At 39.6% G+C, this 25,928-nt stretch overlaps 1 protein-coding gene across 2 annotated transcripts in view; it reads right to left on the bottom strand.

Moving 5' to 3' along the window:
* Positions 1 to 17,948, bottom strand: part of khdrbs3 (KH domain containing, RNA binding, signal transduction associated 3) — a 78,076-nt gene extending 60,128 nt beyond the window's left edge. For both annotated transcript variants that reach the window (XM_056741552.1, XM_056741553.1), the window contains exon 1: positions 17,622 to 17,948. In XM_056741552.1, coding sequence (XP_056597530.1) covers positions 17,622 to 17,811 — 190 coding nt within the window. In that variant the 5' untranslated portion in view covers positions 17,812 to 17,948. The remainder of the gene's footprint in view (positions 1 to 17,621) is intronic.
* Positions 17,949 to 25,928: the final 7,980 nt, after the last annotated feature.

Here is a 25,928-nt window from a genome sequence, read left to right as displayed (position 1 = left end):
TTTGCAGTCACTGTGGTTTAAAAGCTACAAGTTTTGAATCATAACCTGCAAAACAGCTTCAAAGCATCAACGCATGTAACGCGTTTTCAGAGTCAGAAAATAGAGATAAACTGAACAAAGTCTTGAAAATAGGATGGACTAGAGCAAAAGGGACGGACTAGAGCAAAAGTGCTGCTGGGTAATTCAAGCCACTCATCATACATGCTTTTCAGAAGAAGAGAAGCAGCCCAGCACTCCAGCACAGCAGTAGTTTGAGTCACTTTCACGTTTATTGAGACGTGAACAGAGATATACATACAGTATATATATTCATACTGCTGTAGTTTTGCTAGTAACATATTGTAGATTTAATACGTTCCTATTAGTATTAAACAATAGTAGTATTGTCCTCAATTTGAGTCAAACTTTACTGTGACCAAAATTAAAACGCATAAAAGAATAGGATTTATTTATGAGCTAAATCGTTCTATATCTGCGTTATTTTCTATACATTATTATTATTTTAAAGGTCCAGTGTATCTTACACCGAACTAAGATGTCATCACATTTGCTCTTCCCCAAAGGAAAAACAAACAGCAATACATTATTTTATTTTTGTGTTGTTTTAGCTTTTAATGTTTGTTATGTTTTAAAAAAACATCATGAGGACCCCTTGGAAGCTTTTTGGACCCCCTAGTGTGCCCCGGCCCCCTGGTTGAGAAACACCGCTGTAAATCATATTCTGAAGCATGCCGTGTTTGCTTACATGGTGGGAAAACACAAGGAGAACGACAGGCTTTAAACCCGCCTGTGTAAAAAAGTGTGTGCAACATCTATTTATTATGTAGGAGTTTCGGGATTTATGGAGCGGCGAACTGGGGAGCGTTTGAAACACGAACGGTCTGACACTGGTAAACACGTCCCGACAAACGTCATCTATCCTTACTGCCAGTGCCCTGAAAGATCCAAGCTCGTTCATTTGGGAAACAACGTTGGAGAATTATGCTCTCAAAGTCATAAAAAATAAAAAAACATTCATATTTTCGTTGGAGAGAAGCAGTGCAAATTACTCTGCATTTACCTGTGCATAAAATGTACAACGATAAAATACGTGAGTATATTTGGAATGCAATTTGTTTTGCATGCAACTGAGAATTTGACACTTAACTTAAGTTTGTTTCTAGGTTTCAAACTGATGATGCGGTTGCTATACTTAAGTGTCTGTGTGTGCACACTTTTGACATCTCTAAATCCATGCCAAACCGGTCACTCTTCCCTATTGACAAGCCGCTCTGACTGGTGATTGATCCCGCAAAGACAACAATGCTCTCCCCTTTGTGCAAACTGCAGGAATGTCACCATTAATTCACCAGAGCCGGATCAATATCCCAGATGAGCTAGCCAGAGATTCCATTCAGCTGAATTCCCACTCAATACCGTCCCTCAATAACAGAACACTTTATCCCTGATGGATCGCCCTTCCTGTCACATCCCCATCGGAAAGGCTTTGGACAGTGAAATACGGTCATTCTCATCGGCAATGTCAATATTATATTGTATACGACCTGTTTAAAGTCAAATGCTATTTTTCTACAAACATCTAGTGTACCGGACAGAATCTGGCTCATGGGATTTACAAGGATCAGTGTGTTTGTTGTAGTAAACAAATCTGTCTGTGACTTTTTTCTGTGGAACACAAAAGAAGATATTTAGAGAAATGTCACAGTGGTTTTTCGTTCCTGCAATGAAAGTCAATGTGGGTCAATGTTGTTCGGTTACCAACATTTTTCAAAGTTTCTTCTTTTGTGTTCTGCAGAAGTCAAACAGGTACGAAATGAACAGAGGGTTAATAAATGATGACAATTTTTTCATTTTTGGATTTCCCAAAGTGAAGGGACAAGCAAACTTCTGCATGAAAACCATCCGTCTGATCAGAATCGGCACATTTCATTACGGAACTCACAGGGTCACGAGACACCATAAATATGATAATTCAGCCCTCTATGGGGACGGCTGTTTGTTATTTGTGTTTGGTTGACAGAGCTGTGCCCAGCTGTTTCCGAGCATGCCAATTCAAATTAAACCGAGACGGGAGTGCAGAACCCCATGGGCGTGTGCGCACGTCCGTTAGTTCACTGGATGTGCACGTTTATTTGCATCTCATCTCTGTGTGTGTTTGTCATTAATTAATCGGCTCTTGTTTATTTTTAGGCAGGGGAAGACTGGATAAACAGCTCGGGTAATATTTGCTGAACGACAGCGAGGTTTGTTTGACGGATGCCGCTGGGATTCCGGCTGAACGTCTGCGCGCCGCACGGCAGAGGCCGTCTAGAGCTGCAGCTGTGCGTGTGCACGCGCTGTCAATGCGATAGTGGAATTTTAGGATGTTTAAATTGGTTAATACCAAGAACAAATACTGCGGATACAGTACATTCAGGGGAGTTTGTGAGGGGTGATTGATTGACAGTAGGTGGGTCCTTTTACAATCCATATTCCAAATAGTGGACTTACCAAATAAAGTAGACACCATTTCAGGCAATGACGCATCATTTCTACAGCTAAGAAACATGAAAGATGCATTCATTTGTGAACACATCTCAAAAACTCTCTCTCGCATTATCTCAGTGTGTTATCCTCTCGTACGACATCAGAAGCAGCATCTCAGCGTTGGGTTGATTTCTCATACAGTGTCCACCCGTTGAGCTGATCCATCACTTTCTTTAAATCATTATCTCTCCATCTCTCACAGCCACAAATACACATTCACGCTCATTCGTCTGGTTCGTGTCTCTGAGACGCGGGTCTGATTCTTTGATCCGCTCTCGGCCTCAGACCGGACACTCAATCTTCTCGAGTGTTTGTGTATCGCTGTGGATTGGGCTCGTGTGTCTGGATGTGTAAAATGAGCTCGTATCTCCACCGTGAAAGCCCTTATCTGATCCTACTGCGGGGAGAACACGGACAACACACCACACACACAGACTTTCTCTTTACTATCACTCTCATCTAGTGTTTCCAGCACAATCGTACACAGAATAGCTACATGTATCAGTTCACCAATGAAACACTCAACCCCACACACACATATGCAACATTTAAGGAACAGTTTACCCAAAATGTTACCTGTACAGTATATATTTCTTTAGTTTGTTCTGATGAACACAGAGACAGATATTTGGAAGAACGCTTGTAACCAAACAGTTCTTGGCCACCATTGACTAACATAGTAGGACAAATTGCCTTATAAATGTATTTGTTCTGTTGAACACAAAAGAAGATATTTTGAAGAATGTAGGAGAGCGAAAAGTTCGGGGGAACATTTGACCACCATTGTTGTCATTTATTCTACTATGGTATTCTATACTCATAAAATAAAGACGCTTAAAAGGTTCTTCAGAGCGATGCCATAGAAGAACCATTTTTGGTTCCACAAAGAACCATTTTGTCAAAGGTTCCTTAAACAACTCTTTCTTACCTTTTTATAATCTGAACTACCTTTTGTGAAATCAAGGTTCTTTGGATGAAAAAGGGAACCTCCGCCCTAACACAGAACTAAGACGTCATCACATTTCCTCTTCTATGCCGAAGGAAAAAACAAAACACCAATAAAAAAGTATTTTCTTTATTTTTGTGTTGTTTTAGCTTTTAATATTTGTTATGTTTTAAAAAACATCTTGAAAAAATGAAAGAAGTTTCATTTTTGGGTGTAGGGTCCCTTTAAAGGTTCTTTGTGGAACCATTTAGACAAAAAAAAGGTTATTCTGTTGAATCAAAGAACCCTTTAAGCACCTTTATTTCTTTCCTCTCGCTCACTGCCAACCCTCATCTCCCAACCCTCTCCTTTCCTCCTCTTCTGTTCTCTTCTCTCCCTCTCCTCCTCGTGTCCTCAGCATCCTTAGCACAAGTTATATCTCACCTCTTCTGCAATTAGAACGAGTGTCTCAACACCTCTAAACCACAGATCTATAAGCAGACCGGTGTCTATTTCCCTTATCTCAGCAAGCTCTCACTTGCATTGCTCTCACAGGAGGCTGCTGCTGTGTGTCTGTACTGCCACAACTGCAGGATCACTCTAATCATGTCTCCAGACACAGACATGTGACACTTCAGATCCTTTCAATGAAACGCATCAATTCTTTTCTTTTCTTTTCTAACAGCAGCATGGACAGACTGTTAGTGATTGAACTTGGCAATAAATGAATGTCTTGATGTTAATTTGATGCTGGCCTAACGGTAATGTACCGGGACATGGAGCTCATATGTGCAATGTAAGTTTGAATGTGATAAAAATAGATAAAAATAACAGATGAGTATAATTTGTGACCCTGCATTTTTTTTTATTACATTTTTGAATCATCTAAGAGATCAATAAATAAGCTTTCCATTGATAGGATGAGATTTGAAAACCTGCAATCTGAGGGTGCAAAAAAATACTAAATATTGAGAAAATCGCCTTTAAAGATATACAAATGAAGTCCTATGCATAGCATATTACTCACAAAAAATAAAAGAGGAAATAAAAGACTAGTTTTGTGTTCCAGGGTCACTTATGTAAATTATAGACCCGTAGATGTTATTAATTTCTAGTGTCGAGTTTTGGTTTAAGCAAATAATTTAAGATTAAGACAATGTGCCTTCTGTTTGTCCAACCAATTGCAGATGGGAAGTTTGTACAGGAAAACTGGTTACAACATTTTCACAATGCTGGTGGCTTAAATGTCACATTATAACTGCAAAATCCCTTGATACTGTAATTCCAGTGGTTGCCTTAGCATGCAAACATTGAGAAATATTACACAGAGCATTGTATCGGTCATTAGCTGTCCTGCTTTTCAGCTTGTGGTCATTGAAAAACCCCGACAGTCAAGAACAAAATGGGATTTTCTACACCGAATATAATTCCAGTTCTGAATTTTCTCGCAGGTGATTCTAAATCACTTTAACTGAGCAACGGAGTGAAAAGAGCCCTCGCCGGCCACCAAGACATCTCAGCTAATGGCCTTTCAGACAAAAGGGGAAGGGCAAAGAATGAGCGCAGAACAGACTGCCCACGGTGAAAAGTTTCCAGGCGGAGGAAAGAAAACAGACAGCGAGAGGGAGGGCCGGGCGTCTTTAATGAGCTGCACATCTCAAACCTGTTCGTGGCTCCGACGGCCGCGCCAACCTTAACAAGCACTGAAGTCCGACAGCGCGATGAGACGCAAACAGCTCGAACAATGGGAACAAAATGAGCTTTATTAAAAAGGAGAGCGAGAGAGACAGAAGTCAAGCGTTAGAGACTCACAAAAAAAATTAACAGGAAGAATATTACATACAAAAGTGCTTAAAGCCAGACGAGTACAATACGATCTGCTGTATCCAATAACATTTGACTGGTAGCTCCTGTTAGTGCTGTACATTCCTCTGACCTTTCAAACAAAGCCCATCAATGTACAGATGAAGCAGGCCTTTCTCTCTTTAACGTCGAGCTTCAACTATACATTATGTGCAATTACACTAAACTAAAGGTTTGCTCAAAGTGACTTTAAAACGTATACGACATAGGTGCCAAGAAATGCATTTCCTGTTATTAAATTGCCCTTTTCTTTATTTAATTCAGCACATATTTTTTTAAAAAGACTTCCCGTTTTGCATTTTACAGCCAAGAAACGGGACGAAAAATGCAGATAGAAAGTGAAGCAGGTACCTTGAACTCCATGTATTACAAAAAACAGGGTACAGATGTTTGCTGGGAACTGTCAACTCTGCAGACAATGAAGCGGAGATTTCATTCTCTGAGCTCTACAGCCATGCGTGTTTATTTAACACTTCGACTAAAACACATAAGAAATATGTTCTTAGTGTAATGATAAAAAAACACCAGATGTTCTGACAGTAAACATGGGGAGAAGATTTAGGGAAATCAACAAAAAGCAGCTAGGCTATTTGTTTTCCAAATCTTTACACAAAGCAGCAAGTAAATCAGACTAAATCTGCAATTACAAGAAATGTGCGCTTTAGTCTACACAAACAAACACACTGCGAGAGTTTCTTAGCTTCATAGGGGAAAGCTTCTGGATCGGCAAGACAACCTGCATTGCAAAAAATCTTGACTTTTTTGCTGCTTTAAAGATACAATTCTTTACATTTCAAAACAGCATCCTTATCTTACCCCGCTTCACAATTGATATGTTGCAGTAAGGGAAGACAAAGAGCGGACCCATATCCAGTTTGGGGTTTTAAACATTATCCATAGAGTAATCACAAAACATCCAAAAAATAAACTAGACAGACACCAACATAAAATTAACAACACTGAACACTAGAAACCCTGGGGTATACATACTAGGGATGAGTCACGAATTTCGAATATTCAATTAGTTTATTTAATCATAGAATTTCGAATAGTGTGTGCGATCTTAAAAAAATCGCCATATTTTCACGACGTACTGTTAAGTGCAGTCATTCGGTTGTGAATATATTAATGTTTCAGCGCGTAATTTTAGCTTGATGTAAGATGTGCCTATTCCATAATAAATAAAGCAGTGTGCCGTCCTACGGATTTAAAGCCTAAATGTTCTATCTCTCATTCGGTTTGTGTGTATGCTGTAAATGCGTCCATGTGGGGGAGGGGTGCGAATTTCGAATAATTTTCGAATAGTTCAGATCGATCTGCGAATATTATTTTTGCTTTAAACGCCCATCCCTAATAAATACACAAACTTAAGAGAGCTAACCGGACACACCTGGGAGACAATCAACAGGGAACCAATGAACGAAAGAACTACACAGAAACAAACTAAAGGTCCAAACTACTAGCACATGTACGTCTGAAAGATGTCTCCTAAAGATGTGGAGATGTGGAAAACATCTGCTTTGCAGAAACGTCTGATCAATGTCTTAGAAAAAGCAGTTTAACATCATAAACAAATTACAGACATCTTCTAGATTTATACTGTATATGACATCTGACAGAAGACGTCCCAGAGATGTGTTTTAGATGAGCAAACAATCAAAAAAGTGGTGCAGACATCTTGGTCTTCCAGATGTATTTATGCTTTCAGGGGAGCTTAAATTGATGATTTATCATTTGAGCTGTCGGAATTCATGGGTAACGTCATTTAACTTCAACCCACATGAAGATTGTTGATGTTTTCCATAATTTCATGTATTGAACCTATAATTTTATGTTTCAAAAAGAGACAGTGATGGGGGGAACATTACAAACGGCAGCTTTCATTAAAAACAACTGTTTGCAAATGTTTCAAATAACAAGGTTACGATATCACATTAGCAACATATGACGGCCCACTTTTACACATCAAGACTTTAAATTCAGCAACACAGTTTACGCAGTGTAAACAAGCGAGATTAGACCAAGGTCATTTACAATTACATGCGTTATACCAACATGACCTGATCAATTAAAGGGTCAGAGAGAAGGTGGTTATAAAAAACTAAATAACAACCACTTGTTATGGTCTAAGGTCATAAGTAGAAATACAAAGTGAAAACAAAATGCTGTAAAAGTGTAGAACACTGCTCCTTTGCATAGTATAAGGAATACAGATTACCCATAATTCATCAGCAATAAAAAGTCTTGCATCAGCACATGCTGTTCACTTACTCAAGCCAACAATTTAAGTGTATAATTGTTGCAATAATTATTGGAGATGTGTCTTGACCTGGCGTTATAGAGAGAAAATGCCCCGTAATCATGTTTTAACAACAGAATCAGGCAGACCCCCAGGAGCCGCTGGAACCGATTGGTGTAAGCGCCTCTCCTCCTCTTTGCATGCTTGTACAAAAAATAAATAAGTAAAAGCATAAAGCTCCCAGCACAGAGCTTTTAGACCTCCATACACAAGAGAAAAAGCATCACGCACACACACACGAAGCGTTATAGGGTATAATGGGGGAAAAACTGAAGATCCAGCAGGGCTATGACGGGCATGAATCTTTAATAGCACAGAAGCGAAGAAACAGGATATCGGTAAATGAAACTTAAGTGGATTTTCAGGCTTTTGGAGAAAGAAGTTATTTAGTAATGCGCTGAAAGTAATGCGTATGAGACGGAGACAGAGGGAGAAGCTTGATGTTTTTTCAAAGGCCGTTCTTGACCATTACAAGGATTATACAATAAGAGAGCACATCCGGATGATATCATCAGCGTAGACATTACAGGTTTTTCATAGAACTTGAATTACTCTAGATATCCTGGAGGTGAACATATTGTGCGTTCCTGCAGAAACACATTTGTATTTATTTAGTATTTGTCTAAACATCCTTAAAACAGGTTTGTTTTTGTTTGGTATTGTTTGTGACAACTTTTAAGCCACTTGTACCATTACAAGAAAAGGAAAATACGTTCAATTTGTCAATATTGGGTTTTGAACATTTGGGCCTTTTATGAAATAGCTTTGGCTCAAATAAGCTCAAATTAGCTCAAGTTAGCTCACGAAAAACGGGAAAATGACATACCTACAAAATCCACAAACCAAGAAACATTTTCTTAGTTTTACTCAATTTCTACCAATCGGAGACATCTACTTTCATCCGACATACAGTATAAACAAACATCCGGCAGTACACATTTATTAAAATGAGACAGTTAACCCCAAAATTAAAATTGTGTCATCATTTACTCACCCTCTTGGCATTTCAAACCTGTATGATTATTGAAGAATGCTGTACATTTTGAAGAATGCTAGTAATCGAACAATGATGCATTTAGTTCTATTGTATGGACACAAAACCAATGCAAGGTATTGGGTGCCGCTGTTGTTTTGTTCCCAACATTCTTCGAAATGTCGTCTTTTGTGTTCTGAAGAAGAAAGTCATCATTCATTTTTGGTTGAATTATCCAACCGATCTACTTATCAGTCCATCTGTATGTCTTGACTTTCAAACTCTTTTTAAACTTTACAGCATGCTAAGTTTTGCCTTGAGAAACTTCAGCTTTAATTTACATTTCTTTCTTTCTAGGTATTATATTAGCACAGTTATAAGTATATCTTTGGAGTTTAATTTCATTTTGATTCCACTTCATTAGGTTCACATTTGAATCCTGATTTGAATTCAAATGGAGTACCTGTAACAGGCATTTCTGTTTCATCTCTACACACACCCGCTAAGAGACAATCGCACACATACTGAGCTTCCAGCGGGCAACTTTAGCATCCCAAGTGGAAGCCGTTGGATTTGAGGAACACCCTGCGTTGCGAGAACATGAAAAACACCTCCTAATGTGTGAAGATCGCAGATTTCTCTCAATCACACCCATATCAGTCCCGCCTTCCAGTGATACCCCGTCCAACAAATCCAGCCTGTCCGCCAGCAATCCTCTCTCTCCTCCTGACAGAAGCAATTGCACCCCGCCATCTGCATCCGAGAGCCATCTTCAGTCCAACAACACACACTATGAAGAGCCCTCCAATTTACATACTGTCATATTCTCCTCCTCGTCTATTTCTTTATTTGTCCCTTATACATCCTGCCCGTGTCCCTCTCGCCGTTTACCGCTATCCTTTCATCCGTTGCGTTTCCAATTTCATTCTTCCATTTCGCCAGCCTATTGCCTTCTCTCCCTTCCTTTTGAAATTTAATTTGGTGGCGGCCCTTCATAAATAACTTTCTCCCTACGGAGGAGTGCGGCCTTATTCAAACTGTAGCCCGGAGCACAAAGACATACTGATTAACAGACTCTCTCTCGCTCTCTCTCTCTCTTATCGTCTGTTATCCAGGGCTGCTGTTGTACTGTCCTGTGCTCTTCTGAGCGATGCATTAACATCCTGCAGCGGTGAAAGATTAATACTGTATAATTGAGGAGAGAAGCACCGCAGGGGGGGATTGGTGGCCTAGATTAACGTTACGGTGTGCTGTTGGTTGAAGGGTTAGCAGACAGTCCACTATTGTAAGTACTGAACACTCCTCAGCGTAGATTAGCTTTAAGGACGGTTGAGCTGTCTTGAGCCCATGTCCGGTCTGGTACAAAGCCTTTCCTTCTGCAAACAAGAAGCTTGGACATTATTTAAAGGAACAGTTCACCCAAAAGTAAAATTGCATCATTTAGAAAGAATTTTAAATATTCTGAAGTCATAAGCAGAATCAGACATCTGCAGATATTTTGCATTGTCACTTGACTGTTTTTCATGATCGCAGAACCCTTTTGATGTGACGGATTTGATGTGACGTGACCGGTGGACCAGCAGGGGGACCTGGAAAATTTAATGTGTGTACGTTTTAATTTATTTTATTTTATCAATAAAGAAGCGCTGAATACTATGGAATAAAGGGATTATTTTTGCAGTTGTGAAGTATTAACCGTAGCAACAAACAAATCAAATAAATAATCCTAATGCATACATCCACGATGTTGAGAGGGACATCTAGAGGCGAGTCAAAAAACACTGTGTACTATAAGCGTGCAGAAGTCTTGTGTAGCATGGAAAAAAATACAAAAATGAGTTTAAAACCACAGAAATGCGACAAAGACATCTCAGTTCAATGTCTGTAGCCTGTTAACTGTCACCCGTTCCGTATACGGGACACCTAAGCATGCGACAATATTGTGCATGTAATTTCTAATCGAATCATGGCAAACTATATATCGTTGGAAAGGTCTATGACTCTAGAATACAGATTTCTTTAGTGGGTTTTTTATCATTTATGTATGGAGAGTAATTGATTATTTTTTTTATAAAGAGTTTGATCAGATTTGTTGTTATCCCTTATTTTTTTAATGTATTTTTTAATCAAACTTTTTCATTTATTATTTTACAATAAACCTTACAACATACCTTTAATTTTTTGTGTGTGTGATATTTTATTTTTTGCAATAATCAGCTACTTTTCTTTTTTCAAACAAAACCAACCGTAAGTCTGTAATCCAAAGAATTCATGAGTTACCGCCATTTAAATTCCTACATGTGTTTTCATGTGTAGGCTCAATAAGGGCTCTGACAGTTAACAGGCCATTGAATGAAGTCTTGTGAGACAGCTGGATCTGGATTAAGTTGTGGAAGAGTTTTCTCTGAGGAAATCATGAAAGATACAGTACCTCTCAGCTAATTTAAAACCAACTTTTTTATTAAGATAACGTTAAATGGTTTGGTGATTGATATTGCTTGCAATGCATGGATGGTTAAATGCACGTCTTCTTAATATGGAAATGTAAATTATGCATACATTTATTCCTATGTAATATGAGTTGGAGAGGTCAGAAGATTTTTTAGGTGTTGAGTACTTTGAAATATAAATTTAACCCAATTTGTGAGTTTTTTTTGTGCATTTTACACAGAAAACAATTTTTATACAGTTTTAATAAGCACAATGGTTTTAATACGCTATGTCAAGTTGAAATAATGAAAGAAAAAATTACACACAGCGCAGCTCATCAATGTCAGTTACAGTAGTTGGCCAATCAGAAGTCCCAAAAGGTGGGACAAGTGTCAAAAGCTTTCAGTTACAATAGCAACTTGCCATATGGCAATTACTGTTATCAAAAGAGTGCCGAAAGAGTGCCACAAGCTTTTTCAAACCATTCCTGAGCGATGCGTTCTGTGCAAACCACTCCTAAGTGCTGTGAATTTCGGCATAGGTGCAACACTGTTCTTGTAAAATATGTGCTGCCAAGGAGGCCTCTGAAACATCCATGCCCAGGGCACATAAAGGTATTAATCCGTCCCAGAGCATAAATCTGAATGTTAAAACATATAAACGTCTTTCGTTACAAAACCAAACATTTACTTTTGGAATAAATGACTTTGACAAAATCAGCCAATAAGAGACCAGAATTCCGGTCAGAATACAGCTATAAAAGCATCTCAGGCCAAGACCACAAGAAGGAGCTTGATTAAATAACTTTTTTGGAAAATCTGAAGACGCTTACATCTAAATTTGTATTTATTTCAGCTTTTATATTCACAACATAATTGCCAAAGATACAATTGTGTTATTCTACAGTTTTGTATGAGTTTATTATTACACTTAAAGGGGTGGTGCAACAGGGTTTCATGCATTGTGACTTCTTTACAATGTTAAACGTACTGGCTTCTCATGCTTAACATCGTCAACTTATCAAACAACGAGTTGGACGTATCACGTAGTATTTTTGTGCTCGAACCACCCCCCTAACATTTGCATAGGTTTCGAAAAGTTTTTTTCGAACATGAAATTCCCTTATGTAACAACTTTTCTTAGTCCCTTATTGAATAACTCACCCTTATTGAAAGCACGCCCTCACGTCAACCAGCAAGAGCGGGAGAAAGAGCACTCCCATCAATGCGTTTCGTTTGTTGTAATAATGTTAGCTGTGTTTGTTAGTTCACTGCATATTGGTGCGGAATTTTATATAAACAGTGGATATAATGCTGGATTTGGAGATGGAGCAGTCCGGACATGAGCTGCATGCAGTAAGTGAAACTGAGTCATGTGTCTGTGTTTTGCATGCAACCGGTGCATACGTGCATTATGTAAACAACATTAACTTGTAGTGAATCAACAGTTATTCAATTATGTGTGCTCGTTCTTTAGTTCTGCATAATTATTTATTTGTACATTTGATCGCTGCGTTAAAACGAAACAAGACAGAATAAAACACCTCACACATCTCAGCTCTAGTTCCTAAAGGCATGAAAATAACCAAAATCAGGACACTTCTCAGAAGATGACACTTTTCAGTGCTTTGGGGTCAGTTTCTCCCTACAACTGGAGGCTTATAAACAAAGCGGCTTGGCGGTTCTTCAAAAAATTGAAGTCATGTGAGTTAATGATGACAGAATTTACCTTTTTGGTGAAGTGTTTCTTTATTGGACGAAAGCTTAAAGTCCCTTCAGTGATTTGAAGAAACACCGCAGCACCCGGATTATGCGTAGCACAGATTGCTCTGTAACAGTGCCGCACATCTCACCACGGATTTTTTAGTTCTCAAGGGTAAGTCGGAGAGAGTGGAAGGGAGGACGGGAGTGCCTTGGTTTGCTCAAACACGCAGAGACCGTATTTCACAGTTACACGCTCCGGCTCATTATCCCTGACCCGTGGTGTCGAATCACTGCTCGCCGTCTGAGATTCCAGGCTCATTTGTTTTCGAGCTGACCTGAGAAAGCCCCCACGCGGAAACTGCTGAGACTGACAAATGCGGGCACAAAACTGTCTTCTTTTTTTCTACCCTCCAAGAAAATGAGAAGCGCGGCACGTTTTCCACATCGGTGCGTTTTATGGGGGATGAGAGCGCTTTAAAGTCACCCATCCCATCACGCAAGGCCTGCTGAAGATGATTACACCTGTGGAAGAGCTTGAGAAACAGTGCTGGCCCGAGAATGGGAATGTGTGAGGTGAAGCTCAATGCGTTGCAATCAATTGCAATCGGTTTCTTTCAACAACGTCACACCCGACATTCATGGGCTGGTCTTACACATAAAACAAACTCGATTCGTGATTGTTTAAGTGGCTCACTTGTTTAAAGTGTTTAAACTTGAAGGAACAACAAAAGAACGCTGACTCAACTAACAGGGTGGGTTTGTGCAAGGTTAACTCTTTGGAACGGAAACGGGAGCGATTTAATATTGGAATTACGACTGATGTTGTTATTGACACTAATTATATTTTAAGTATCAGGCGATCTGGCACAACCGTGAGACCAAAGCGCATGGCTAGCCGATTCTTTGACATGACTACAAACTTTAATCAGATGTTAAGGGTAAAATCAATGTGTTGACTTCAGTTAACAAGCAGTCATTAGATTTTATGAGGAACGATTCGAGTCTCTTAGGAAACAGCTCTCAATACACAAAGTCTATATAAATCCTTTCGGCAGAAACACTTCCTGCAATAAAGCCCTTGCCATTAGCTGCCCACGCAAGAGCAAGCAAATAAAAGAATAGCGTTACATTTACTTAAATATGCATCCAATTTCTACCAAGTCATTATAAAATATAACAGATAGAGATGCACAAAACAATTCAAATCACATACAACATTTAAAACTGCATATATTTTCATGTAGCACTCTTTTGGTTTGCATTTATTTTATAGTGTAAATACCAATGACTTTAAACCTCTGTTGCACAAATTTAAAAAAAAAAAAGTCACTTCATATAACAAAAAATATATTCATTGTTTTTTTTCAAAGCAATGCATTTATACTTTGCAACCCAACATTGTAGTATATTATCTTGAGATGCATTATCTGTTTCATCAACTTTACGTAAGATTTATCATAGATGCCTCAATAATGACTTTTTATGATATTGAAAGGTCATGCCGAACAGTCAAAGCCAGTCCGTGAACACTCGAGAGCAGAATGAAATGTGGACTCAAAGCCTGAATGGTTAAAAACAGTGGATCTCAAACTGGGTGGCCCCAAGATGGATTTGGGGATACGCCGGATTTTGTGGCATTTTATGAAAAATAGAAATGGATCATCATTTTTTGCAATGAAATATTAGTAAAAGACCTAAAGAATTGATGTTCCAGCATTGTGTAACTGAATATGTTTTTGATTAAGATTATTAAGTCATTATTTGGGTTGGAGAAGTTGGAGAACCGCTGGTTAAAAAGATCTGTTACTTATATAACTCGTCATGCATCGAAGTGATAAGAAACCTGGCTTCAAGCCTGTGAGCGGCCAGAGCTGACCCCAGATCAGTTTTCAGTATTTTAAATTCACCGTGACCATTGTATTATTAACAACCAACCTGAACTCAAATCAGCCATCCAAACAGACTCGAAGAGAAAGCTGCCACACAGAGCGCAAGTGAGACAGCCATGATCATCTCAATCAAGTGCCATTGCTTTCTCAATTTATCTCTCTCCCTTTCTCTCACTCAATCGCTCTATCTCTATATCTCTCAGGCTTTGATGCATTGCCAGGCGCTGTTTCTGTTAGCTGGTGGGTGGTTTAGAAAGCCGGCATACAGCCACGGACCAGAGGGCAAGAAAAAAACTTTTCTTTTTTTTAACAGATCTCTGTACGATAGCATGGAATCAATGTGTCATCCTGAATCTACAGTATATCTTACACACATCTTACGTCATACGTGCTGTGCTCAGCGCCTTGTTTATTCCGTCTTTAAGGGTTGGAGCAAAAGATGGGCTAAAGGATTCAATTTTAGTTATATCTTTTATCCCGCTCTTACGTAAATGGTCAAAATTTGAATGTGATGTTAGAGGCGAGAGATACAAAATACACTATTTAGGAACCTAGAGTTTTTTGTATTATCTAATGAATTAAATGTTTTCAGCCACAATTATGGATCAGTTTTTAATTTAATGGAGAGTAATTACACTTAATTCCTCATTACCGCATCCCACACTTTCTAAAGCAATTGAGTTAAAGACCGTGTGAGATTTAGGGGTTTATTGACTGTTTATTAAAACTCCCACTTCATCCGTTTCCAACCAGCCAAGATCTGTTCAGCGACGTGCGCACGAACACCTGTGTTTACGCCATGTGTATTTGAAGTGTGTCGTCTCTCTTCCTCTGCCAATTACATAATTTAGTTAAGAATTTCAAGATGAGAGCTCCTCGATGTGACACCGTGAGCCATCTGTGGTGTGCTGGAGATAAGAGCGCCGTCTTATTCTGAAGATTTGGCAGCCACGCAAACATCTCCAAACCCCAGGACGCCTGAGCTGATTTCTGCCAATAAAACATTCAGAGATGTTAGCTAATTACTTGCAAATTGCGTCTTTCTTAATGAACGAGCGAATAAAGTCGTGAAGCAGTCCCTCGCTCGCTCGCTTCTACCCCCGTCCCTCTCTCTCTTTCTCGGTGGTGGTTCGAGAACTCATTTGTGTGAGAGGAATCGTCCAAGAATGGTGATGTTTAAAATCTGTCCTCGTGCCATCATGCCTCCTGTCCCCCTGCTAAATGGCCAGCTTATTTCTTGAAAAGAAAGAGAGACGGCATTGATAAGTGGGGGGATAGGACGGGAAAGTGCTGAGTGTGAAAGTGTGAAAATGTATTAGCACTGCCTCAACGCTGGTTATTCCCCGGCTGTCCGTCCTGACAGAAACACTCTGTCTTGCTCGCACCAAACCCGATTTCGCTGCGGAAATCTCGGTTACCGCCAACAGAACTTTTTCCTCATCTGAATATATCTCAACAATAGTCTTCGCCTGGCATCTCGGAGGGAGATAGAGAGAAAAAAGAAGAACCATACAGCTCAACTGTCATAATCATACCGAGAAGCAAAATTCTACATTTTGGCCAAGATCGTATTTTGTGAGCTGTAAGGCCAGAGCGGGTCCATCAGAGAGGTACTGTACAGTCAACCAAAAGAACAAAAGATGCCTTGTAAAACCATTTTAGGTGAAATATTGCTCTAAGATAAGCCTGAAACAAGAGTCTCAACTCAAACACAACAGCATTATTATATAAGCAGTTGCTCAGAAAGAAGATGTGTCACTTCATGCTGAACCTGCAGAAATGCTTTATTAAACCACATCCGTGAGCTGCTAGACATTCAGTCACCCCACTGAGCAAAGTGGAAAAGTAACAGTCCGAAGTCACTCCTGTCACTTTAATTCAAGACTGACCATGATGCACACAACATCTCACACCACTACAGCAGATCTAAAGACTTCACATCAGCATTAAGTTGTTAACTATCATTTCAACAAATACCAAAACATGAATAAATGTGACTCAAACTGTTCTCTGTTCTGCCTATGGCTACTTATACAGAAAACCAAAACCGTACCCGAAGAGAAAAAGCAGTGTTACCAATTTGGAAATGATCCATGGTTTAACTTAAGTAAGGTTAATGGTTACTACAGTTGGTATTTGTAGTAAAACTACCATAATTCAAATAATCTAAATCTGACAACTAAAAACACGGTAAAGTTTTACAATAATAAAACCGTAGTTTAGGTTTCTAAGTCCTTTATTGGAATGAAGAAAAAGGACTCCCAGATCTCATCCTAATGTTTTTTCCAAAAGTTTGAAATCCCCAGTTTGGAGACCTCAGCTGCGTTTCATTTCATTTCTCTCCATCTACATGCTGTTAATACTTTAAAAGGCCAACACTACAACGTTAGGACCGGATTAAACGCGTCCTCTGTTCATTTGTTTGAAATACCCGAAAGACTTTCATTGCGGAGACGCGAGTGCGCGAGCTACAATCTGACTTCAGACAGATCTCGTTTTGGCGCGACGCTCTTAAATAGGATTAATTAATGATTGCAGTCTCACTGGATTCGGATCTGATCCCCTTCTTAATAGACGCGCGAATGAGCTCATGCTCTTGAGGAATGAAAACGCGTAATTGCTCAAAAAGGGATTATATTCTCTATCAGCGTCTCAATCTTTCAGAATTGTATGTTTTACTTATTGAGTAATAGAAGTATATTGACTACAGCCTTTGTCGATTACATTTACATGTGTGTATTTAACAGGCATTTGTATACAAACGATGTATCCAAATAACATGTACATGTACTTCTAGTTTGATGCATTCCAACGGATAGGTACAGGATACTGGTGATTACGTTCAGCAAACCGTATGTTAAAATATTCATGGAAGCGAATATAAAATATGTTGCAAACACGGTAATAAAATCGTCATCTACTATTTTAGATTTTAGCCAGTAATACGCGAAATACACAAAACACTGCGTAAAAGAGGTGCGCCGTAGTTTGACGGGGATACAGCGGGACAAACCTTGATCCAGAAGCCGCAAGGATTGTTGGAAGGACGGGTCCAGAGAATCCTTCTCCGCCATCAGTTGTGGCAGGTACTTTTCGATATCCATCTCACCAGTGCGTCCGGTCCAGTAAAAAGCTTGCGGGCAAAGCCGAAACGACAGATATCCTTCTTTTGTCCTAAAGCACACCAGACACGTACCAGTCATGAAATGGAAAACCCCAAAGGTTCTATTAACAGCCGATGAGCATCTACAACAAAACCAGGAGTTTGTGTTTGTCTGTAGCGACGCTGTGGATAACTGGTGCCATGCGCTTCGCTTTTATCCCATCTGCGGGTAATGCGTCCGTCACACACGTCTCCTCCGGTCAGAATGCCGCTCTCCACATTAAACAAGCGCTTTCAAGCTCCCCCTGTTGTGTCCACAGGCAACAGCGGCAAGTCCCACATCCTCCGTTGATTGGATGCGGCTGGCGAGATATCGGATACCTAGATGTCAATCATTCCCGGAGGGCGGGGCGCGGGTGGAATTGTCCGAGGTGCTGCAATTTGTGGAGAATGTGGGGATCTGTGGAGACCTCTGTACATATGGAAAGCATAATTTCAAGAGTGTTAGTAATAACATAAGGGATCTGTGTATCCCTCCCTGCAGGTAAACATGGATATTAATGACTCCAGAGACAAAATAAAAAAATCTACTGGTGGCTAAAAGGGATGTCTGGATGGGGATATTTGCACGATATTTGCTTTTAATGATCCGGCGGGTTTAAGGACACCATGAGAATATCATATACAATGGTGACAACATTAAACTTGGTTAAGGCATTTGCAAAATTATTTGGCAAAAGTGAAAACAAAAGCACTTTTGATAATTTGGGTTTTATTTGTTTCTAATTGAGTCCGTTTATTTAGATTGTTTTAATTAAATAAAGCATTGAAAAACAAAAAGCTTGCAGGAAATAAAGCATAGATTAACTACAACTGTTAAAATATTTTTAAGTTTTTAATTGTTCCCAAAGCTGAAAGTTTGCTCTCCAAGCACAACAAAACTTCTCTTGGTCCTTTTTTCTTGTATGAATATAGTGCCAAGACTTTGTTGGGCATCACTTTCACCCACTACATCTCTATGGAACCCACAACATTAATAACCAAGTAGGGTCAAAGTGGTCGCACAGCTGCAGGCCTACCAACCACAGGGTTACTCTGTCTCCATGTCAAAACAGGGCAAGATGGAGTGCCAGTCAGATCTGATGTGTGTTGCCTTAAGGGACGTGTCAGAAGCATGCTCTGGATTTGCAGAAAAGCAAGATATGTTAAAATTAAGATCTCTACATTTTATAATAAAGCCTGTTCTCCACAGGTTGCCCGAGGATGTCTAAACGTAACTCTGAGAGAGTCATGAATGTGTAAAATACTGGTACCAGCTCAGAACTTCCTGATGAGGTCATGCACGAGTAACACGAGAGATTGAGCGCCGGATGGAGATGCTGCTAGTGTTCCACTGGGAAACCATCGGCTCACTTATCAAGTGCATTGAGTTTGTGGCACCGTGTATGTGTTGGCTTATTCGGAGGGGAAAAAACGACACTGGTTTGCTTCTTGTGTGTGTTTCCCAGATGCAGTCATTGAAAAATGGATTGTTTTGGTAAAAGCGCTCTCAGATTGCTGTCCCTACAGAGATACAGCCAAAGGAAGAGAAAAAATCTATTCACCTCTGTGCCCTCTTTATATTCAGAACGGGAGGGGTGCAGGAGATGTGGGTGAGGAGGTCAAGTTAGGAGCAGCACACACACAGTTCATCAAAGATGCAAATGACATTAGGTTGATGAATTCTTTTGGGGGGGTTTTAAACCTGTTGGAAGAAATGAAGATGAAATCAATCACCAATATGAAAATGTGAGTTGACTCTCTCATTCTATACTGTACTTTTCCTCTTTTCTGTTATTTGAATGTATTTATGATGGAAAACGCAAAGGTGGAGGTTTAGGTGGGCGTATGGACTGTAGACTAAGCGAAAGTTGCATAACAGTGAATGTCAAAGTTCTGATGAGCCAAACTCGCTCCGTCTTCACCAACCCTCATACAGGGTTCTGAGACCGGAAAAAGAACATCAGCACTTTTATGTTCGTCCACAGCAAACTTCGAGATGATGCGCTGCATGTTTACTGTGTGGAATGGGCAGCTTGAAGCGATCGATGAAATTTGTATTTATAGAAAGCAGTGGGTTGAGAATATGGAGAGGTTAGTTCTGGGAACAGCTAAAGTTAACAGCACAGAAGGGATGGAGACAGTTAGTTGCATGTATACAGTATGCCAGGTCGGGGATGTAAAACATATTTTTTTGTAGAGATGGTGGCTCACATCACCTTAACATTTCTGCTTATATAAAACAAACAGCAGGAGCGTGTAGAACATTCGGGTTATCTATGAAAAAATGACACCCGTGTTTACACAACTTTTCCACTAAGAGAAAAAGTTTTTAACGTGGCTTAAGGGTGATGGTTTAATCTCAGCAAGGGACCATTAAAAACGAGCTCAAAAGCACTAATCTCCTCTGAAACATGACTTATTTATAGATATGGTTGCCATCTGGTGATGTTCTTCACTGTCTCGACACAAGATAAATCTGCTCCATTAATGGTCGCTTGTCTTTACATCCTGCTCCTAATTGCAATATATCACATCATAAAGCGATAAATAAACTTTGCTGTTAGTGTTGTTGGTTATGATAGGTGGGTCGCAGAGACGGAATTTGTCCCGGTGGACGCGCGCGCCGGTCGTTACCGCGCCAGAGCGCGCCTGGGAGATACCATGAAACTCTTCATTTAATATCCGTCTCGTAAACTGCGCGTTAATTACACAGCCGAGGGGAAATGACTGACGCCCTGAGGTGTTGTGAATCTTTGTGTCCCCTTAACAAAAAGCTAAACATCTGCAGGTTTTTGCACCAGTGTGCGTGCTTTCTGGGATAAATGTAATGTGGCACAAATAATGTCTTTTGAATCTGAATGAATCTGATTTGTTTTACTTCGTCTTGTCTTGTTTTGCAAATTTGCATTATTAAATTTAATACACGAATACTTCGACGAGGAAAACACATATTTCCTCACATCCTGCGCGTCTCATTCAAGTGAGAAGTGCTGTAATATATTCTGCAAATAATTGTAGTTTTACCACCACACCGGAACACCTAACAGACAGCGTGACTTCTTTTATATCCGTTAACGCGCGCACGACTCGAGAGAATTCGGTGCGCGTAAAGCCAGATTTAAGTCGCTCATTATAGCATTAAAGCGCACGCGAGAAGAGTCAGTGAAGGAATTTAGAAGGGACAACACTGGCTCCCTATGGCCAGAAGAGGTAATGACGAGTGTGCTTTGAAGGAAAGCTGAGGTGAATCAATTAGACGTATTAGGCTGTCTGCAAGACATGTTGCAATAATTCGATTTTTAAGAAAAGACGACCCTATGATCTGAAGTAAACGTGATTGCTGACTGTACCCCTGTTTTTTCAAAGCGGTTTGTGTAGGCTACTGCGGATGAGCACTGGTATTGTTTGCCAGACAGCCGGTCTGTGAACCATTCTCTGCAACAACACAAGACTGATAAAATACAGAAAAAGCTTTGCACAGCTAATGCATATTAATACGTTTTCGTTGTATAAGTTCTTTTGAAATGTAGGGTCTATTTGTAAAAGAGAACAGACAAATTGCTTCACGTGTTAATTGCACTATACAGAAATTCCAACATCCTCAATGATAAGCAGAAACTTCCCAAGATGACTTAAAGGCTGCAGCCAATATGAAGATCTCGTACACCTGTAAGAGAAAACAATTATTTATTTGATGCAAAAACACTTTGGACTTTGGACAAAGTAAATGAAAGCCAATTATATCAAAGTTTAATTAAGTTACCGTGAAAGAACACTGCTGTCAAGCAAAGCAATTCAGCAACAAGATGAGAGACATATGGAATCTGACATCTGTGAGAAAACTGAACATTTTGTGTCTTCAGCACTTTGCATGTTCTGCAATTAAAATACACTGTGTGATGAAATCCCTCCACACCTGTGTTTATTTTCCCTCGGGTTAAACCAAATATAGTGTTGTAAGGCTTTGTCGAGTTTGTCTGCAGCTTATACGTTTATTTAATCCAATGCAACTGGTTCACACACACACCAATCCGTTAAACGACCATTCAAACAGAATGATCTTGCAAGCCCTGATCTATCACAGACATTGATCTACTTTCCTCCTTTTCGCCTCTTTAACTCTCTCTCTTCTCTTTCACACTTTCTCTCTCATTCTCTAAAGGAAACCGTAATGAGGAGCTGTCAGCTCAATTCAGGTAAACAAATCAATGGCATCTATAGGCAGAGAGTACTCACAAGGTCAACTGTCTCACTGACTTTCCCCATCTCCCCTTGGCACTCTCCATTTATGATCTCACTCTCTCTCCTGTGCCCCTTTCCCATTTTCGTAGCCCTGCACGAGTGCTCGGTTGAAATGAGACATGAGACGAGATGAATCCACCAAACTCGACCTCTCCTCTCCTACCACTAGACAAATGCTAGAACAAAACACATCCAACAGAATCAAAATGTCAATTTGCGAAATGGTATACAATCAAAATATTCATACTGTATATAAACTGTGACTTTGTTAATTTGGTAAATTTGTTTTGCTAGACGTAGTTCGGAATGGACGGTCATAAAAAAATGTAAAGTCAAATTAGTTGCTGAACGAAAATGTACATTAAAACCTTGAAAATGAGATATAAACTGAATGCAATGCGTCTTGTGGCAGAACCTATCCTGGAAAGTTGACAGATCCCCCAGTGTCACATGACATTCTCCATCCAACACTTTTCTCAAACAGCACTTTTCTCATCCTATCCCAGTTCATTTGCATGCTGTGTTTGGAGGAATATTAATTGAGAGACTGCGTTCAGAAAGACTTTTCAAATGAGCAAGTGAAAAGAAAGGGCTGAAAAGCTTGAAGATTCGATGACCACTAACAATCAAACTTTATTTGACACATTCTTAGAAAGTTAAAATGCATGGAAAAAATACAGCTGCGTTGTGTCATCTCTCCTGGAGCGACTCACTGTCTTTGTTACACAGGGTGTAGGTGGTCACCTCTAGCAAAATGATGAAGGTTAAGACTTGTAGTTTAGTGTGGTCTCTGGCATTTGGTTTTGCATTTTTAAAAGGTGTGTATGGCACCTTAAAGACCTTAAGAACATATTTGCTACTAACAGGCCAGTTTTAAAAAGGCTTTGACTCTCTCACTTTAAAAATGAATTACAATGATACTACCCTATTTCAAAAGGACACGAAATTCTTCCCTGCGTCTGCAAAATTCATTACAGAAAAATGAAAAAATAGGAAACCCATTGCTGGAAAATTCAATTATTCTTTGCGGCGCGGACATTTGCGTTTGAGGTCCTCCCCTCATTACAGGCTGAGAAAAAGCCGTCTCTTAATTAAATTTCAAAAGCGCAGGTGGAGCATACGCCTGAAAATCACAACCTTTCAGAAGTCAGCCTAACCAGAGATGACTCCAAACGCAATTAACATATTTCTCCAATTGTAAGCGCTGAATGGGGGCCGGAGGGGACACTTACGTGTCTCGGCCTGTCAGGATCTCAGCGCAGCAGAAAAAAAAAGATGGAGGAATCCACACGTCCATCAAACCCTGCTGGGGAAAGAAGAGTGACAAAAAAGTGTGAGAATAGAAAAAAGAGACGGAGAGAGAGAGTGTCAAAAATCCCTGTCAGGCAGCAGATGGTGAAATGAGTCTTTCCCATAAATTCCTGTGAATACTGAGTGAAATCTGCGAGGAACATTCAGTTAATGAGTCAATGCTGTGATGCTGTGATGGACACGCATAAAAATGGCCCTGGAAACTACTTAGAGATGTCAATACAACATTGGTTTTCCTTTTGCCGTCGCAAGCATCAAGATTGTGGATGTGATGTTTATAATGTTCTGGTGGCTGAAAATCACGCTGCTTTAATTTCAAGCCATTTCAAATATGATTTTAGGTTGTCAGCCTGACTGAACTCATTTCAGACGGACACAGTGCCATTCCAACAAAAGTACTTGACTTTTGTGTGGTCAAAATGCAAATGAGACTTGATTCATCACTAATATTTAGCGTCAGTTACCGCACAAAAATAATTATTTCACCCTCTGAGAGGGAACGCAGAGACATGGATTGAAAAGGATTGGTTTAAAAGGCCACTTTTGAAAATAGCAGCAAAGTCTTAAACCAAATTCAGCCTTGGCCAAAGCTGATTTTGCTTACAGTATGAAAGCCCATGACTTTAAATTCTTGTCGTGTGCTAGAAAAATAGCAGGCTATCCTAAAGCATTTCACTTTCTGCAAAACCCATACATTGTGAGTCTTTTGAATGAGGAGGTCGGGAGTAGGATGTACTCATACTTAAAAATAGTTGTGATGGTCGGCTTAAGAAGGTTATTAGCGTAGTTTAAAGAGATGGAGATTGGAGTGATTCCTCCACCTCTACCTCCTCCAGTTCTTCAGGAAGTGTTCGCTGTGTGGGAGGCAGGTAGGAGGGAGGGCCCTGCTCCTCTGCCTCAGCTCCTTCCTCTCTCTCTCTCTCTCTCTCTCTCTCTCTGCTTCTTCTCTCAGGAGTCTTCCAGCCTGAGAATGGGGGCGTATTGAAAGATTGCGAGTTAAAGAAGAAATATCACACTTTTTCCTCTCACAGGACCCACTCAATCTTTTTGAGGGTCAGTCCTGTTTTGCAGCAACTTTTGTACATTTGAAGAAATGAATTAATTTAATTAATTAAAAAATGAATTACTTCCACATTTGTGGAACGATCTGCCCGCTGTAGCCATCTTTTAGAGTCGACTGAAAACACATCTCTTCCATCAACACCTGACCAATTAATTCTGTCTTCTATTTCTTTTCTACACTTTCAATCCTTAAAAAAAACTTAGCTGTGTATACTTTGGTAGACTAAATAAGACCAGTTTTACTTCACTTATTTTTGTTGTCCTTATGTTTTCCAATTTCTTCCATTGTTCACCTCATTTGTAAATCGCTTTGGATAAAAGCGTCTGCTAAATGATTAAATGTAGAAGCCAAGAGGACAAGAGGAAAATAAAAGAGATGAGAAGAGAAAAAATCTCCACAAATCATATACTGTAGGTATTCATTGCATTGGTGTCACTTTACTTCAGAATTACATTTACTTCTTCATATTTCCCATTTTTGTCATTTTTGTCATTTAAAAAATGTGAGCATCCAGTTGCTTGTCCTGGAAGGTGTCAAATCTTCAACACATGAGAGAAGATAAAACACATTTAAACCTGCATTCTGAAATACATGATAAATCACACAATCGTATCTGTATTCTGTGGAATGTTGCACGTTATTCCTAATCTCCCCTACTTTTACTTTCACAACAACTATACGATGAACAACTACGTTCCTTGGCTTGTAATCAACAGTCTACACTTTGTGTGTCAAACAGCTTTGCTGATATCAGGAGAGACCCAGTTTTATAGTCACTGTTATTCAGATTATTTTGAACTGGCGATTTGAGGTATCATGGTGCTACAACAAGTAAAACACGGATCTATGCAAATGAGAGGTGATGCAACGCTGAGATAACCAATGAGAGAGTAGATCGCGGAACTATTGTGTCATCTTCCCCCTGAAACAGCCGAACAGGAATGCCGAGACCCCTGTGATTAAATGGTTGTTGGTGTGAACACACTTCGACATAAGTGTAACGAAGTGATGGATAAACTCACACACGACTGAGAGGTGCAACCTTGTGGATAAGATGTATCAAAAAACTAGCGTGAATTTGAAGATGTCGATTTTTCCAGCACATCAAACCCCGATCTTGGTTTTATTCACACATTTGGTTTCATTATTTTTACATCAGTTGAAATGTCTATATGTAAGGATGTGGAGAGAGAGAAACATCGACTTATTCCCATAAAATAAATGCCATTAAGAAGACCAATTCTAATTAGATCAGACAGAAACGTTTATTAATATGAACTGTAAAAAAAAAACATTTGCCTTTTTACTAAACCCAGGTCTTTAACTGGAGTAAAAATTAAGCTCATAAACACAACACGACGTGGCTGGAGGCTGAATTGATCAAATCATTTCGACTCATCTTCAATTCAGGCGGTTCACAGAAGTCAGATGAGAAGAAACGCATTTCATTAATTGGAAGTTAATAGGGAAAGAATATCAGCAGTAATAGGGAAAGAATATCTCTTTTTTGATCTTTATGTAATGAAGCTCTAGGCTTTTATATTTCAGTCAAACCAATT

This window comes from Triplophysa dalaica, chromosome 25, assembly GCF_015846415.1.
Source record: "Triplophysa dalaica isolate WHDGS20190420 chromosome 25, ASM1584641v1, whole genome shotgun sequence".
NCBI classification, from domain to species: domain Eukaryota; kingdom Metazoa; phylum Chordata; class Actinopteri; order Cypriniformes; family Nemacheilidae; genus Triplophysa; species Triplophysa dalaica.
Note: the sequence above shows the minus strand (reverse complement) of the source record. Positions and strands in the feature narration are given on the sequence as shown.